We start from the raw sequence: 18207 nt of genomic DNA, 5'->3' as shown, positions 1-18207 counted from the left end.
AAATAACAGTCACATCAATCCCAGCTGACGAGAGCCCAGGGAAGAGTTTCTCAGCTACAATGATCACCAGTGTTATTTTTATCTCACCGTCACATGTGACTTAAACAACATGAACGTGATGAAGTGGTAACTGTGAAGCTGAAAGTCCAGTAAGATACTGGATGTGACTGTTTCAGATCCGTTAATCAAACACTGGAGAACAATACTGATCAAAGCACAGACGATCAATCAACTATTCAGAGTCTTGATTGACATTAGTTAACAAGGAGATCAACCAATCACCATGAACGCAGAACTCATTTCAAACTGATCAGCAGGATTTAATCTCAACACGTACTGGACATCATGATATTTGCTACAGATAATCTTAGTCCCCACAGGATCAACCACACTGACTTTGGTGATTTTTTAATGAACACAAACATTTTAAAGTTATTCACCAAAATAAAAACATTGATTTGAATAGAGAGAGACTAAATCTTATGGCAGCCAAGTGATAAATGCTGTGTCTTTGGTGGCATGTGATGAAGATGTTAAAATATATAATAATAAATTATATTCAGAACAATAGAGAACACTTTACATAGGTTAACATTTTCAGTGAAACTTTTTAAGGGAATAAATTGTTAATAATCTGATGTTTCTCCAGATGTTGTCCAGTTTTTATCCTAAAAATGATTTTGGTTGTATTGACCTAACTATGATTAACTTTTTAATACAGACTATTCCCATTATGTAAAACCCCAGCTTAGTCTTTGTTAATGCTTTTTGTGATGCACAAAGTTTTATCAAAGAATTCCCTTTAACAATTAAAAGAGCACAGCTCTTAAATTCGCCTGCAGTAGATTAGAAAGTGGTTTCGATTTCGACTTTAACTTCACACATACTGTCTGTGGCTGTTTGATTAAACATCTATTGACGTTAAAAGGCTTCAGCAGTTAAAGAGCCTCGTCATGTTCTTAGTCTTAATCTTCAGCCCCCCTGCAGCTCCACTCAGCTCCATCAGCTCCTGCAGGCGACACAGGAGTCAGTTTACACAGACTCGTACCTGCCCCCCCCTTCTCTCTCTCTCACTCTCTCGCTCTGTCTCTCTCTCTCTCTCTCTCTCCCCCTGTTTACTTCAGTGCTGCTGCGCGCAGACCAGCGTCATTCAGTCCTTGTGCCAGCGGAGCGCAGAGCGCAGCGCTGAACCAGAGGATCTGTCACACGCAGGATCTCCACGCACCTTCACTGGATTTTTCAAACACAACACGCGTGGATCCACTGAGCGAAGCAGGTGAGAAAACAGATCCTTTATAATGTGAATGTAACCAGGAGCTGTGTGCGATTATTGATTATCTGTGAAGTTTTCTTTTTACCGATACGTGTAGTTTGTGATCCCATAATGTGGCAGCACTATTTAGCTTTACTCCAGTGTGAGGTGGCATCATGGATTAATCACATATTATCTGGGCCATATATGAAGTGTAAAACTCAACTAGTCCATTTGTTAGTGTCTGGCTCTTACTGGTGATTTCCCCCACATCTATAGGTGGAATAAAAATCCTTATATTAAGATTATTAGACACAAGTTAATACCTGGAGTGTATATGTCTTTACTTCATGGACTAGCAAGCGTCTGTCATTTTAAAAATGATGACAGGATTACTTCAGTTTGTCATTTTAAGAGTCCTGCCTGAGATCTTTATGGTGTGTTTATGGTCCATGCCCTATAAGGAAAACTCTCCTCAGCAGTGTGTCTGTGATGGATGTCAGGCTGTGTTCACCAGACCTGGCTTTTGGAGCAAGAAACCGTTTTTTAAAGAAGCTGACAAGTGCAGCAACTCATCATCTGCTGTGTAAACCTACAGGGTTGAAGCCTGCAGGCTCTGGTTAGAGTGTGAGAGGGAGAGGAGACTGACCACTGTGCTCGGTCGACCTGGGGATTGCAGGTTTATTTCATCTCTGCCCCTGCACACTAAATATTTACATCTGGATGAAATCAGAAGGGGAACGGCACAAATGAGGCTCTGGCTTCTAAACATCTAATCAGGGAATAAATGTTTCATAATCCTAAATCAAGTCAAGTATTTTCCTACCAATCAGCTCATTTATGGCAAATACGTGTCTGGCTTTTGAAGCCAGTGTAACCTGAGAACTTCCGAAGAACAAAAGTAAGTCGGGGAGGGTCATTATGCAACCCACCCACTTCCAAGCAGGCGATCACATGCCCTCAGGGTCAACTCCACCTTGACCCACCTCTATCACCCCCACCCACCCCCTCTGATATATTTAAGGCTGCGGATTCCCGAGTTGGTTGATCAGCGCAGGGTCACGAGCATAAACAGCTCGGCAGCAAGACTAAACAGACCACACAGGTCTTCTAAACACGCTCACCCTCAGACTCATAGGTGAGCATGTGTTGGTTTGGCCTGTGTGCAGCAGCAGCAGCAGCAGGTTTCAGTCACGCTTTTTGGCTCAGACCATGAACTGGCAGTGATGCTGCTTTACTCTGAACTTTCCAGGGGGGAGACCTGCTCTCTCTGTTCCCTGCGAAAGAAAGGAGGATGAACTGATTTCAGCAAGACGCCCGTTTAATCGCTGCTCTTGAGCTTTGTAAGATTCAGTGTTCCCTGGCAGATGAGTTTGCCCATTTCTCTGAGCACTTAAGGGACTTAGATGTTAATTTAAAAGATAAACTATTGCAATATAAAGCGATTGGGTGTAATCGCCCTGAAGGCACTTATTAAAATGAATGGAGGTTATGCACGAGTTATAATGAATTGCCAGAAGGTAGATTACGATCCATCTCCTCCCTGCCGTTGCTCGATTCAATTTTTTGTTCTTATGTGAACCCTGAATCCTTCAGATCTGACCTGGCTTGCATTCTTGCCCAATATTTGAAAATGAGTCACGCTTCATATTAAACACCCACAATCCTTCATATTGCACACGTTCAAACACAGGACACAAAACGCCTCTGCCGAATACCTACCTGCTGAAATTACAGTGCGATGCTGTCGTAAACAGTCCTTTCTTCTGCTCCCCTGATTCATGCAAATTTTTCCAGCTGTAATGCGGCTGCATCCGTGTTTGATGCAGATCCCAGCAGAGGGGATGAAAACAACCTCCTCCCCTCACAGAGCCGAGCCCGGCGGCGCAGAGCGGCTCGCTGCAGCCGCTGTCTGAGGTGTTGACAGGACGCCTGACATCATTAGCCTGACTAAATGAATTGTAATTTAGGTCTGTGCCTTCCTGCGAGGCCTGTAGCCCCGGCAGTGATATCGATGATGATGATGGCGCATCTCTGTCCGCTGAAGGCAGCCTGGAGACAGTGACCTGCAGATTCAGGTTGACCTCATGACTTCTTAGACACTTTGGTTTTTGCTCCCACATATTTATGCACTCAGCCATCCACACAGAAGCTGCCTCATCATTGACCTGATCGAGCACAGGTCTGAGAGTTGCATATCTTTGGGGATTTAATGGTAGACGTGGATTTCTCTTAGTCTTTTATTTTCCAATTTTCTCCCCTTTTTTTCGTCTTTTTTCAGCACTTTTTTTTTAGGACTCCAGAATAAATATAATCTGATTGGTTTGAGCCACATCACTGAGACCAAGCGGAAGCCACAGGTTGTTTAACGGTCCTTGTTCACAATGGGCCGCTCATGTGTTTCTTATCACTTAAAGTTCCACCGAACCACAGTCACATTCACGGCCTGGTTTTACTTTCCTGAAAGAAAAACCTTACAAGCAGGACGTCAAACATTTGTTCTGTTTAATCCCTTTTTGTTGCGTGGTTGTACGTAAAGACCCCCGAGTTATGGCAGGAAGCTCAAGTTTCTAATTAGAGGGGGGACTGTACCCTGCTAATGACATCATCTTCCCCCTGGCACTGCACTGAAGGAGTGTGTGTGTGTGTGTGTGTGTGTGTGTGTTGTGGAACAGCAGCTGCTTTCAGACATTTGACGTTCGCAAAAGCAAGGGAGTTCAAACGCTCACACACAAACCGTCAGACTTATAATTTAGCTTTATTGCTCCTTGTCGCCCTGCTATCGGGCCATTGTGCCCACGGAGTCTGGGAACTTCCTCACCGAGTGTTTTCAGGAAGAGCCGATTGAAAAAGAGGAAGAAGTTCTCAAAAAGTCACAACGTCTCAGTTCCATCGAGCACCAAAACAACACATTCAGACCGACACCCTGTTATAAACTAATCCCCACACTCACAAAGAACTGGAACGAGAAGTGAAACCTAACATCTGTAAACCAGGGGTAGTATTTCTTCTGTTTTGTAAACACCAGAGTGTGGAATCATATTCACTGAACTGATCATTTCACGAGCAAAGACATATTTTTCAAAATGTCGCCTTCGCACAGTAGCTTCACTGAGTGAGACCTTTACTTGCTGGCTTACCTCTCCTGAGGGATTTACAATTCTCCTGCACTCTGGAGGAATCAACATTTTCCAACCACGTGTTTAAATTTAAATTTTAACTGATGTCTTGTCATTCTCTGACTTAGTCTGAGTCAGTTTCTGCTGTTACGTCACGCTCACCTCCACTGGCTCGTAACTCAATCCATAATTTATTGTGGGCGATGGAATCATGAAACATGATTTGACAGATCTCCATCTCCTGACAGCTCCCTGTGTGTGTGTGACAGCTGTGAGAGCCGCCCCCATCTCCCCACTGCTCTCACATCCTCGTAATTGTTCACAGTCCGACCGGGCGCCTCTGTAGCTTTGCCACATCGCATCACACTCAGCCACGCCGAGCTGCGTCCGCTCAACCGTGAGGAAGACGACACAGGCCCCGGACATTCCCTCCGACGCAGGAGGAGACCATCCACGCAGCTCCGGCGGACTCTCCGGGCTCCTCCAGATGTTTTCTGATTCTGACAGGAGCGAGGGAGGAGAGGGTGGGGCTGGAGGCAGAAGTGGGACAAACGAAGGGGTCTGTTTCCGTGGCACTCGGGGGGCTGTTTGCGGGAAAGCAGGTCGGTCGATCGGTAATGAGAGAAGACAGCTGGCAGGTTCAGCGGAGGTTAACAGCTAAGCTTAGATGGCAGCGGGGAAAAACAGAAGAGCTCAGGCGAGGGTCTCTGTGAAAGAGATTTCTGGATGTTTCGTTTTTGGATGTAGTTTGTTTTTGGGGAGAAGTCCGGATGTGAGTCAGGTTCGAGGTTTTGTTTTTGGGAGGGTTGCGAGAGATAAGGGTTGGATTTTGATTTATTTATACTGAAAGTTCAGCACTCATCTGACATTAAACCTGCAGTATTGTATTTCTAACAAGAAACTCTAGGTCAATGCTCCGGTGGTAAAACCTGAAAGGATTTTTTGACGTGTTGGCACTAGTACCGTTTTAACAGAATCGATTTAGCACCAGTAACAGAAAAAACCCAAACACTTAACCACATTGTCACATTTGTCTGATTCTACAGATCAGCTTCTGATGAAACTTTCACCGAATCATGACAAAGGAGTTATACTTAGTTATTTTAATAGACAAACACTTTCAGCGGCTTTGATACTCACGACGATTTCACACTTGTTCAGAAGCTGAAAGCAGTTTTGGATGATGCAAATAAATTGCTGCAATATTTCTCACACGCGTCTTTACATGATGAGTAAGTTGAGTATTTTATTTCATCAGCAATCGGGTTCTATCTGAACTCTATCAAACTCACTGCTTTGTTTCCAGAGGGCGAATCAATGTTGGCACATTTTGAGTGTTGGAGAGTGAGTGGTAGCACAATGGGTCGGGGGCACTTTGGCACCACAGCCGCAGATGACCCAGTGTTTGGGGACACAGCACAGCTGGAGCAGCTCTAAGCCCCGACCAACCCCAAACAGCCCCATGACACGTCCTCACAAGTCAGTGCTAACCTTTTACTGTTGACATCAGCAACATGTGTTTACGATAACGTATTAATTGTCTGTGTGAGAAGAGCGGGGTTGACGCAGATGTTACACTAAGTTTCTGTCTCTCCGATGCCGTGCAGCTTTTCATTTCATCCTCAATCTAAACGTTTCCTCTCGAGCGGCTTTCACATCCATGTTTTTCAGGATATCGCCGTCATCTCAAAAGCAGGTTTAAAGGTGTATACTCTAACACCACTGACTGTGTTTTGACATTTTAGTTACTCTTTACACTCTATCCAGTGAAGCGTCTTTTATCACCCGCCTGGCAGAGTTGAAAAATGTGCCGACCTGGTGAAATAAAACATCTGGCACCCGGCCAGACGGAGCTGTCTCTCTCGGAGCATTCACACCAGCTGAGAGCGTAATGAGGGTTCACAGTGTGAGAACAGGCCTCCATGATTCAAGACTCTAGGAGACTGAGGGATGTGCCCAGATTTATGCCTCTGCACCACACTGTATGAACAGCTTCAGGACAGGCCTTGTTTTTGGGGGAGGTGTCTGTGGGACCCTGAGTTGCACAGTGCGTTCCCAGTCGTGAGCAGTGCAGTTTGTACCGTTGGTCACATAAACTGAAATGTCAGCCGTGGTCGGGATTTACAAAACGAAGCTGTCCAGGTCTGGATGTTTTGTGTGCAAACTATCTCCCACATTCTGTTTCACTGCATTGTCTCCTCCTACACACACACACACACACACACATCCACACACTGCACACTGTGACTTGTATGAGATCCAATGTAAGAGTTTAAAAGGCTGCAACACACCGATACAAACAACAAAGTGCAAAATAAGACAATACAAATTTAAAAAACACAGGATGATATAAGGTACGAGTCTGAAATAAAAGACCAGATTTCGTAATTGATAAAAACAGAATTGAATGAGTTTCTCGATGTGCGTATCAAAGCTCAGGTCGTCATCAAAGATAACAGAGGATAGAGACACAGGAGCTTTCAGACAGAGGCTGAAAAGAGGAGCTGCAGCAATGGACAGTTTGAGGAAAGTGATGTGTTTTCTCAACATTAGAGCATGAAAACACAAAGCAGAATATGTCTCCCTTAAGTTCTATTAAACTCTCAGAAACCAGCAAAAAATAGTTTCCACAGCTCAAATCGTTGTCTTCAAATGTCTTGTTTTTTGCAACTAACAGTGACCAAGCAAATATTGACACTTGAGAAGATGGAACCTGTGATTTTTTAAGCTGATCTATCATCAAATAGTTTTCATTTAATTTGAAGTAGATTGATTGAGCTGTGACAAAACATTATTCTTGCATCGCTCACATGCGGAGATGGCGGTGTTGTCATTGTTTAGCTTTGAAGATATGTTTTTTTGTACAGTTCCCATTTGAGGATCCAGGTATTCGTCGTCTCCTTGTAAGTGTTCGAGTTCCCCGCCAACAGTTCACTCATCGACAGTGAGGTACTGCAGGCGGGCTTAACATTCCTGGACGTAGTGGCTGCTTCAGGTGTCTCTCTGTTAGCGTAGGAGATGAATTATTAAGTTCCCTGGTGGCTTGCACCTGGTAGAGAGAAGATCTGATCCTCTCACGTCAAAATTTCATCTGAAGTTTGGATTTGCGTGATTAACTTTATCATCATTTGGCTGTTTTAGTCTAGACTTTTATAAAACATTGTGTGCCCTTTCTTTTGCTTTAAAGTAACCGTCGCTGAAAAAGTAAATAGAGGCTGATAAAACTTTATAGGTCAGAGCGGCTCAGTTATCAGCTGTAGCAGCTCTCTTCCTGAGCCCCGAGCTGAGAAAGAAAAGGGAACTTGCCCAGTCTCTTGATAAAAGCAAGAATAACTGCAGCCGTGTTATCTCAGCACACTTTATCTATTAGCACTGCATGGGTGTTACGATGTTGATAAAGACCTGACGTACAGTATAATGGCTGTAATAGGTCGACTATCACATGGTAAAGCAGCTGCTAAAATCAGATTATAATTGTTTTAATTACAGCTCACTAAGATACGTTGTGTTATCAGTTCAATTTTGTAATTTCAAAATCAAAGAATATGGGAATTTTTACATAAGAGGTTCATACTTTGTGTTTCTGGTTATTCATTGTAGACTTCACTCATTTCATGCTTGACCTTCATTCTTAGCTAATATTGACATGTACTTGTACATGCACCCAGCAGGTCGCTGAGTGGTACAGTATCTTATCACTTTCATCTCAAAGTCTGCACTGACTCGGCCTCTTTGGTTGGTGGCTCCAGCCCTCAGCTGTCCCTGCAGTCATTAGCTTTGAATAACAAAGGAGTGCCAGCAGAGAGCGAAGAGCCCATCTTGTCCATTTTACAGTCTGGGAGGAGGTCTGTTTAGGTCGGGGGGGGGGGTCTCTTTAAGTCGTCCCAGGTGGCCCCACTACTGCTCTGCATGAATGTGAAGAAAGCCTCTAACCATAGATCCAGCAGCTGATGACTGCAACAATGGTGACTGGATTTACAAAAGGCGGCAGTCTTTGAGGGGACAGCGTGTGTCCCGTGGCTCCGGCTTTTTCACATTTTATTGTCATCGCGTTGTTTGTCCCTTTCCCCTCCCTGGCTAATGAGGCAGAGCAACCAGGTCAAGATTTATCTGCAGACCTGAAGGAGGCCTCATTGTTGTCAGTCATTAATAATGCAAAGAAAGCCCTGTCCCTCTTTGTTCGGGGTAAAGAAGAAGACACCTCCTTTTCTTCATCTAGCCCCTTAAACAGACTTCCTGAGGCCTGTTGTCTGTGTTGGACCCGGACAGAGTCGTGAATCCAGGCTCATTAGTGGCAGATGCTCCACATTCACACTGTAGAGGATCAATGCGTACAGATGCCTCGTCGTCACGTCTCTGAATGATCTTTGGTTAATGTTTGAACGTCCAGAAACTTCAGTCCATTAGTGAGGATTGTTAGTCGGTGGCATCATTAATGGTGGTGCCAGATGTTGGTGTGTAGCAAGTGAGAAATGCAAAAGGGGAAGATATTTAAAGTTGGCCAGTTGGCTCCTTGTTGGCAGCAGATGCGTCTCATCTGTGCAAAGATTCATTTGACAGGTAAGCGTGCTGGATACATTCCCAGGAGCTTCAAAGGTGGTCCTCATGAGTTTATTAACCTCTTATCTTATGTTTACTGCTCTGAATACATCATTCACACTGGAACTTCCTCTAACCTCCTGATCCGAGGAGGGCTGGAGTTTCTTTGGATACGCCCAGCGAAGTTATTCTTTTGTGGGCTGCGTTAAAGCAAACAAATGGTTCCTGGATTTGTGTGTGTGTGTGTGTTTAGCTTTTCTCACATCAGGAAAATAAGCAGGTCTGCATCTTTTCATTTCGTTAGCGTGACGTTATAATCAACAACAAAACTTTGAACATGACCTGCTCTTTCTCACGGGGTCAAATGCAGCTTATAGCTCAAATCGACTGAAGCACACAGCCCCTTTCCCATGACAGGTCGGTGTCGGGGCCGTCTGAGCATCTTGATGTAGCTGGACTCAAAACATCTGGTTCCTCTTTAGCTGCACGGGGGCGCCTTGTTAAGCCTCCCCTGCAGGCCGGACTATCTGCTCCACGCAGAGGACCCGAGGGAGGGAGGGAGGGAGGGAAGACGGAGAGAGGGCAGCAAGACAGACAGAGGAGGTTTATTAAAAGAACAGAGAGATGGAAGTTGTGTAACGGGGGTCAGACACTTAACGCAGTAATCTGATAATCCTGCAGTTGGTGTTGTTTTGCATTTTTGGTGCGTTTTGTGTCTCGGAGATCACTTTAGGAATTAGAAGTATGGAGCTTTTGAAGGTTCATCACAGTCGACTATATATGTCAATGTTGACTGGTTGGTCATGTTATTCACCCTATACACACTAACCAGAGACTGACTGTAGTAAGGCAGCTATGCAATTCATTTATATTACGAAACGAAAACAGAAATATCATTATCTTAAAGTTTTTAAGATGAGTGCGTATGAAGGCTTTAGGCCTTTAGCAACGACCATGGGAAAAATATATTTAAAAAGAAGTGGATGAATGTCTTCATCTGTCTGAGTGTGTTCATCAAAATGTGACCTTTCGTGTTTCTCTTTGGGCGCCGCCGCCTCAGGTCTGTGCAAAAAAGTAGGTTGTGACACTGTCAATATACAGTCAGGCGTCTTTGGAAAAGCAACACAAACATGTTGTTCCAAGCTGAACAGAACCTTTAGAGGATTCTGCAAATGGAGAAAAATAGAGAACGATGCAGAGGGAAAGAGAGAGGGTACGTTCACAGGAAGAGAGCGATAGAGTGGGGAGGGAGACGGGAGGGTAAGGAGGCCCTGTGGCATGTACAGGAGATGGAGAGAGATGAATAGTGGTGCAGGGGAGTGCAGGGGAGTGAGGCACAAGTTTAGGTAGCGTCAGGAAGGAGAGTGTGCTCGTGTGGGCGCGGGTTCACGGAGGAGATGAGAAAGAGGGGACGGAGTTTAGAGGTTAATGACGACCTGCAGTGAGAGAACGAGGGAGACAAGATAGACTCCCCAGCCTTCTCACACTCTTCACAGGCTTTCAGATCACAGGAGAAGGTGCTGGGTACTAATTTGACTCATTACAATGTACAATGGAGCTAATGGCGGCTATTGTTCTCACGCAAATCCCAACTGAGTCACTGTGTGTGTGTGTGTGTGTGTGTGTGTGTGTGTGTGTGTGTGTGTGTGTGTGTGTGTGTGTGTGTGTGAGATTGCACTCGGAGCAAGAGATAACCCCTGAGAGTGGCTGGATTCCTTCAAGCTCTCGATGTTGTGAATGCACACGAACATTAAGAAAAGAACTAAGGAAAAACATAAATACTTTAGAAGTAGGTCAAATACGTATAGTTCCTGTGTTGTTGTGGATTTCAAGGTTATGACTGCTGGGTGATTGGGGGATTAACAGTTCCTGTATCCACATATATTCTACACACTTTAGCCCCATCCCCCCCTCCATGGAAAGCCAACATTAGGATTAATGACTTTGTTTTTGCTCCCGTGGTGATAATCTCCTTCAACGCTTCAATAGCATTAGCCTGCCACTTTTCCATTTTGAACTGTTCTGGAAGAAAGTTGTCCAATAAAATACCCTTTAACTCCCCCAGCCTTTGCACCGTAACCCCGATTCCAGATTTTCTGCCCATTTTTCTTGTTTTATACCCGCTCCGTGTCCTTTTCATCCCCCTTCACACCTGTTTGGAGACGTTTTTTCCCGGAACTCTACCTAAACAATGGACGACAGCCCAACATCTGGAAAAGCTGCCTGTTGCCTGAGTTAATTTATAGCTGTATGCCATTTGACAGGCCTGGTCTGTGAGGGGTGTGGTGGTGGCTAAATGAAAGTAGAGAGTAAAAGTGAAATGAGGTCCCTTTGTCGTAGAAGATATGGTTGAAATGAAACCAGTTGAAAAATGCAGAATGGATTAGTGTGATCTCTTGTAATTAGAGAATGTCTGTATAACCAGAGCTGTGGCTATATAATAACAATTGTGCTATAAATAATAATTTTCACACACCAGTCACAACCATCATCTCTCTGCTGTCTACATGCAACATTTAATCTATTGAGTCCTAAACAAGAGATGAAATCTCACAGTCTCTCATGTCTCAAGATTCTAAAACTCATCTGTAAAAAAAAAAGTAAAATACATCAGGATTATCTCTCCCTGTCTCTGGGTCAGACGTGTCCACAACAACTGGAGAATATCCAGAAGATTCAGGTGAAGGGTGACGTCTGGGTAGAGCAGCAACAGGCAGGACTTTCTGGATAATGTCTGGACTTCAGCGGATGTTTGAAAGCAGCTTGAGTGCCAGAATATTTCTACCTTTAAAAAATAAAGTTCCACTTAATTGAGTTGAGATATTAAGTGTTTTATTTCCCTTCATAGTTTAATTCAGTTGAATTCACACTGTGAGTGTCAGGGGATTCAAAGGTTTTCTTTTGTGACCTTTTTAACTTACTTATAATTCAGCTGTTTGTTTGCGATCTTCTAAATCAAGGCCGTGTCAAAGTCTAAAAATGGAACACGTGTACATTGCGGTGTGAGTTTTCTTGTGTTCTCGATTGTTTGCGACAGACGACATATGGATCCTTTTTCCTGTCAGACGCGGTTGTTCATTGTTTCACCCAATGTGGAGGAAAAGCTATAATAGCATTAGATAACACTTGAAGCGGACCTGAGGGAACTGTGAGCACAACGATAGAACACCCTCCTGCTGTCTCGCACACAATGAGGAGCATTCATCTCTCCAGATGGACTCTATACATTTTGAAAGGAAGGTGAATAAAAAACAGACTCCACCTGTGCCTCTGGGTACTTATGACAGCTTCAAGTTTGAAACATCTGCACATCTCACAGCTTTTTTCTGCTCATGAAAAATGTGCAGAACAACAGAAAGGCTCCAGAGTCTGTAACTGTGCACAGAGGCCTCCTGCATTTACCGGGGAAGCCTCTTCTTGCCCTGTGCTGTCATTGGCTCAGTCGCAAAACTAGAGCAGATACACAAATACACCCGTCACGAGACGCACATACACACATACATGCTCACATACATAGACACACGATAACCGTGCTGGAGTGTTTTCAGGCTATTAATACTCCTCGGTTGAAGCCTATCCTGTTAAAGGCACATGCAGCTCCCTCCCCCTCACAAATCTTCGTAAAGCTTGAAAACGTATTGTATATGAAACGTGTCTCTCTTCAGCACTGAGCGGGAAATGTGACGATCCGTGTCGTAGGTTTAAAGTTTCATTTCACTTTAGTTATTGGTTGTTAATTTGAAGAACAAGCTATTTAACTGTGACTGTGAAAGAGTTATTGCCGTATGCTTGCATTGGTTTACTCAAGCTGTTAAAGTTAAAGCTGTTTAAATTACAGGAGCCTCAGTGTGATTTTCACTGGAGACATTTGTTTAAAACTTTACAGAGGTCAGATATCCACACAACTCAGATTACTGCAAGTTTAGAGATTGTAACTTCTTGTTATGTCAGTGCAAAGTTGTGACAGTAAAAATAGATGCCAAGATGTTTTGCTTGTAGCAAATTACAACTTCCTGTGCAGAATGGAGACAAGTATGTCATCATCCTGTCACTGTTGTGTCCATTTTTCTTTCACCTGCCACTGACAGGATGCTGTCATCGTGGCTAGACACAGTTAAAATAAACAGAAATAGTTGCATAGCGCCAGACACAAAAGATTTTCCTGCACAGGGAACATTGCAGAAGTGTGCTTGTTGGTTTTATATGTGATTTCTGTGTTTAAATTAATGCAACAGCTCTAAATTACGTTCAGTGTTAGAGTCACGTTTTGGGTTCAACGTTCTGTGTCTGCAGCAACGTGCTAACGCACGTTTGAACTCTTTGAACCTGTGTTTGAACTCTTACCCGTTTACTGAAAGACTGTTGATTTACAGAGTCAGCTACTGTACATGTCTAAAAATAGTCTGCGTGTTGTATTTAATATGTACGCATGTAAGGTTGAGGGTCATTAAAAGTGCTTACATGTCAGCTCTGCACATGCAACTCCCTCCAGCTTTAGATAAGCACGATCTGAGCGGAGCTTGAGGGAACACTGTTCTGCCTGCCATCTGGTCTCAGCACTTCCAACTATAACCACTTTTTCTGTCTGTCTGTCTCTCTCAGGGGTCCGCCCAGGTGAGGTGAGGACGAAGACGAGATCTACACCACCCCTATCCGTCCATCAACAGGCCAAGTGCCTCGGTGCCGGCCACCCGCAGGTCACCTCAACCCCAACAGGCGCCAAACAATAAAAGTCTTGACCCAGTGTCCCTCAGACAGCCTGCGCAAAGCAAATATTTGAGGCCATTATATCTAATTTCTCCAGGCAGCTGTCACCGAGAAGATCAGTGAAGGGTGTTGTGAGGAGATAAAAAAAGAAAAGAGAGAAGAAAAAGTGGGGGAGGAAAAAGTCACTCTTTCAAAGTGCTCCCTGCGAGTTATTTCTGCTGCGCTGTGGGCAGAGAGCATCTCATTTAGGAGAACTTTTGGCTGACAAAAAAAGCACTTCCCTGTGCCCTGCCTTCCTCTCCAAATGCCTGTGTAAATACTGGATAGAGATATAAATTTGTCTGGGCCCAACAAAGAGACCGTTTGCTATCTATAGACAACGTTACAACAACTTGGACTCTGTGGTCACCTGAATTGCAGCTTATCTATTATCCTTCAAGGAGGATTCAAGAGCTGCGAGAACTGGAATGTGACCGTTGCCTCCTCTTAAAAACCTTTTCAAACACCCTCACTGGTTCAAATCTTCTCAGGGTCAAACAACAACTCTCTTAGGGAAACTGAGTCATCGGGCGGCTGCAGTTTTGATGCCTTTCCCTGCCCTGTGAGTCAACATGAAACCCCTAACACCGATTGGATCCCCCTCTCCACTGAGGCTCCTCAACAAGGGTCCAGACTACCTGCGCAGGCAGATTGACGGCGGTGGTCATGGTCGCTCGATCAGCGCAGTGGAGAGGCTGGAGGCAGACAAAGCCAAATATGTGAAGAGCCAGCAGGTGATCAACACCAAGCAGGAGCCTGTGCTGGTTCCCTGTGCGACGCCGCCACCGCAGCCCCGGCGAGGTGTTGCCAGCACCGGGAGTCTGACCCCTCATCTTCCCCCACGTCATTCATCCAACACCCCCTTCTCCACACTCTCCGGCTCCTTCACCTCACGAGATGAAGATGAAAACGATGACTCCAGAAAGGAGAACAGACGGACTTCTCTCGACACTGAGACACATAACAGGAGCAATGTTAACAAAGTGATGCCTCCAAGCCCCAGGACACCGGGGATTAACACCTTCGTAGCACCACACAGCGCCCCTGTGCTCAGAAGAAGCACTGGTAAACGCATGATGAGGCCCGACTCGCTCCTCATCTACCGTCAAAAGAAAGAGTGCAAAAGCCCCAGTGGTGCGGCAGTGGGAGAGAACAATAACATGGAGGTGAAGGGATACAGTTTTGTCCGCCGCCTATTTCAGGGCTCCATGAGGGAAAAGAGTAGCGGATGTGAAGGTAGAATTCAGAAAATGGTGATCGGTGAAGAAAAAGCACCATCACGGGATGGAGATTCCCGCATGTCTTGGACCAATGACAAAGACACAGTGGATGCTGGACCAGGGAGCAGGAGGTCGAGTAAAACTGACCAAGAACGCAGCCCGGGCTCGTTCCCTAGTCCTGGGTTCAGCTGCACACTTGAGTGGACTAAGAATGGATTTACAAATAGTGCCCGGGAGGAGATAAACAATGGAATCACCAATGGAAACCACTCAACCGACCATGATGACGAGAATGACCCGTGGAAGCGGGCGTCTCCGCCACCAGTGCCCAGGAGGAAGTTTGGGCAGTTGCATCGCTCCAAGTCGGACCTGCGTCTGCGCTGCTCTGTGGCGTTATCAGAGCAGGAGAATTTCTTTGACTTTTGCGGGCTGGATATCGACATGATCGAGCGTCTGGGTCGGGAGAACTTCCTCTCTGGGGCCAGCTCCATAGACACGCTCTCATTGGCCCTCCGCAGCTGTGGCGGCTCGGAGCCCAGCGAGTTCTCCCGACACTCGGGAGACGGCCTGTTCCAGGAGGAGCTGGCCGAGCAGGTTCCCACTGGTGTGTCGATCATCGAGAGAAACGCTCGGGTCATAAAGTGGCTTTATGGGTGCAAGAACGCAGCCAGAGAGGGACCCAAAGAGTCGACTGTTTAAAACAAGGACAAGGAGCCATGTGCCATGGAGTGCTGAGAATCTGCCGGAGTTATTTTTAGCAAAACATGAGTTTTCTGTCTGAAATCATCTTGTGTCTTATTTTTTTTACCCTTTGTGGAGAAATTTGTCTCTGAGATGCACCGCAAACCAAAAGTAAAATTCACTTGAGCTTAAAAATGAACTGTCGGAATGGGCTGTAATTAACAGGCCACATTCCTCCAATGCAAAACAAAAGGGAAAAAAAGAATTTGCTTCTATTTTTGAGCCACAAGAGGCAAAGCGGGTGAAAGCGGCCGAGCTTTGCAGGGCGAAGCTGTCAGAGAAGTGAGACTTTTCTTTTCAATTTCAAACAAGAGTCAATGACGGTCGATCCAAGGTTTGGTTTGTTCCATGGCACATTGAAACCTTCACCCCTTCGTTCTTCCCCGACTCCAAAGAGACTTTTAATGAGAGGACAGCGACTGCTACTAGTTATCTCGTGTCAAATTGATATATATTTTATTTATAGATCCTATGGAAGAAGTATTGTGTGGGTGAAGACTGACCTTACTGGCGAATGGAACCATTTTTCCTTGAAAATGTTTTTGTATCTGTATGTGTGTGTGTGTGTTTGTGGAGTGGACACCTTCGTCTTCTTCATGTGTAGCTTCTATATTCAGTTAATGACACAACCCTATTCACAACTGATCTGAAATCAGCCCTGTGACTCCTGACGAGACATCAGTGGACACAGTGGTTTCACACTCTTCCTTCAGTTAAAATGGAAAACCACTAAGCTACGTTTTGTTTTGTTTTTTCTAAACTAGAAAACTGTTGTGTGAGTGTGAAGTGAACCGTGAGTACCTCATTCGAATCTGTCCCAGTTTAGTTTGTGTGTGTGTTGCTGTATTTTATTTTTTTTTACTCCTTAAACGCAGGCGTTGGAACATGCGAGGCGCCCCTGTGGGGTTTGTTAATGCACTGAACTGGACAGGGAGAGAGGACATGAAACATATGAGATATACAGAGATTCAACACATGTAACGTTAAACACTGAACTGGATTCAAAGCAGCACCTGCACCTTGGAGGACGAGGAGCCGCGTCCTGTTCATCTCATCGTTTTCAATTCAATATTTTAAAAGAGGATCAATTCTCACGCTGTCCAATAATCACTCGTGACACAGTTATTGATTAACACAGATAACACTTCATGCCTGTTCCGTTAGCTACAGATCTGCAGCTGAGAAAACAAACATAGAAACATAGAGAATTGGAATCTCACAAAGGAAGTTTCACAACTCAATAAATACTTAAAACGATGTTAAAGAAAAATCCTGGATCTGGCCCATGGACCAAATTTGACGTGTTCTTCCTTCAGTCATGCCCCGCCCACCCTTCCACAAAATCTAAAATCGGTTCAGTAGTTTTTTGATTACAAACAAATGCTGACGAAAACATTACCTCCTTGGCTGACGTAATCGACTCTCCAAAAGTCAACTTTAAGTCATCAGCCCCTCACTGCCAAATGCTTTAGGATGTTACCATCTGGCCGTTTACAGATGTTTAACCTCCCCAGCTGGCTCCGTCAGCCTGTTTCCCATCAAAACAAGCAGGGGAGGCTGAATCCTCTCTGATAACAGATCCTACCTCACTCCATCCATCCTTCAGGGATCGTCACTATCTCAGCTAAAGGTCATTTCCATCGCTTTCCCCGGAGGATGCCACTGAAATATGAACTTAGGGGTCTGCTGAGGTATGTGGAGGTTAGACTGAGAGCATCACTGAACCCAAGGGAACATTATATCTGTGTATGCGATAAATGAACACAATTATTTGTTGCCTTTATATTTTTTTCTGTATAAAATCCTTCAAACTGGACTAGATTTATATCTCCTCCCTGTCCGAAACACATTTTGGTGCATGTTTACAAAGTGGCTCCGTAACTTCTGAATCTCATTTTTATTTCATGTATATGACGGATTTTGATTTTATTCCAAAGAGATGTGTGTATGACGTACACAGCAAATAAACACAAATGAAGTAATATATGTGTGAAGGACATTTTTTTTTATTGTCTTCCTTTTGTTGCTGGTTGATTTTATTGCATCTTTTATGACACATTGTGTTTTTATTCATGATGCTTAGAAATAATAATCATCATACGCACTTCATACATGTTGGATTTGTGTTGTGTTAGAAAACAGTCAAAGAGCCAGAGGAACAGACTGTGATTGTGATATGTTGTCTAATCTTGTTGGAGGGTGGTGGTCGACTGACTCAGCGTCGTGATGGTGTCTCGTCCTTGACTTTTTCTTCACCGCATCGCGTCTCATTTTTCACATTATCTCAAGTGGCTGCCTGTTAATCCTTTTAGCATTCCCCGCATGCTGCGCTGCTGAGTGAGTTGCAACAGGTTGTGTTTATAGACAACGAGGCCTGTGTGCGGCCTGATGCTGTGTCTACGCCTTCGAGGAGCGGACCCTCTTCTCCACGCCGTCTGCAGACGCCTCCTGACACCCTTTGTCTTTTCTTTTTTTTCTCTCCTTCTCAGCCCTGACTCAGCTCTTGTTTCCTCATGCACCAGCTCACAGTGGATTCAAACACTTAGGGAAAGTCTAAGCAAATGACAAATGTCTCCCTGCAGGCTGGAAG

At 44.7% G+C, this 18207-nt stretch overlaps 1 protein-coding gene across 4 annotated transcripts; it reads left to right on the top strand.

Annotated features, from left to right (window-relative positions):
- The first annotated feature begins 1124 nt into the window (after positions 1–1124).
- On the top strand, positions 1125–17599 carry fam110d (family with sequence similarity 110 member D). 4 transcript variants are annotated; one of them, XM_069537549.1, is made up of 3 exons: positions 1137–1276; positions 5678–5850; positions 13513–17599. In XM_069537549.1, exon 3 carries the CDS (start codon positions 14229–14231, stop codon positions 15573–15575), a length of 1347 nt encoding a protein of 448 aa, XP_069393650.1. In that variant the 5' UTR covers positions 1137–1276; positions 5678–5850; positions 13513–14228; the 3' UTR covers positions 15576–17599. The 4 variants fall into 4 exon arrangements, with proteins under 4 accessions (XP_069393649.1, XP_069393650.1, XP_069393651.1 ...); XM_069537550.1 differs by lacking the exon at positions 1137–1276 and adding an exon at positions 4705–5603; XM_069537548.1 differs by lacking the exon at positions 5678–5850 and having other exon boundaries at positions 1125–1276.
- The last annotated feature ends 608 nt before the right edge of the window (positions 17600–18207 follow it).

The sequence above is a fragment of the Paralichthys olivaceus genome, chromosome 13 (assembly GCF_024713975.1).
Source record: "Paralichthys olivaceus isolate ysfri-2021 chromosome 13, ASM2471397v2, whole genome shotgun sequence".
Taxonomy (NCBI): domain Eukaryota; kingdom Metazoa; phylum Chordata; class Actinopteri; order Pleuronectiformes; family Paralichthyidae; genus Paralichthys; species Paralichthys olivaceus.
Note: the sequence above shows the minus strand (reverse complement) of the source record. Positions and strands in the feature narration are given on the sequence as shown.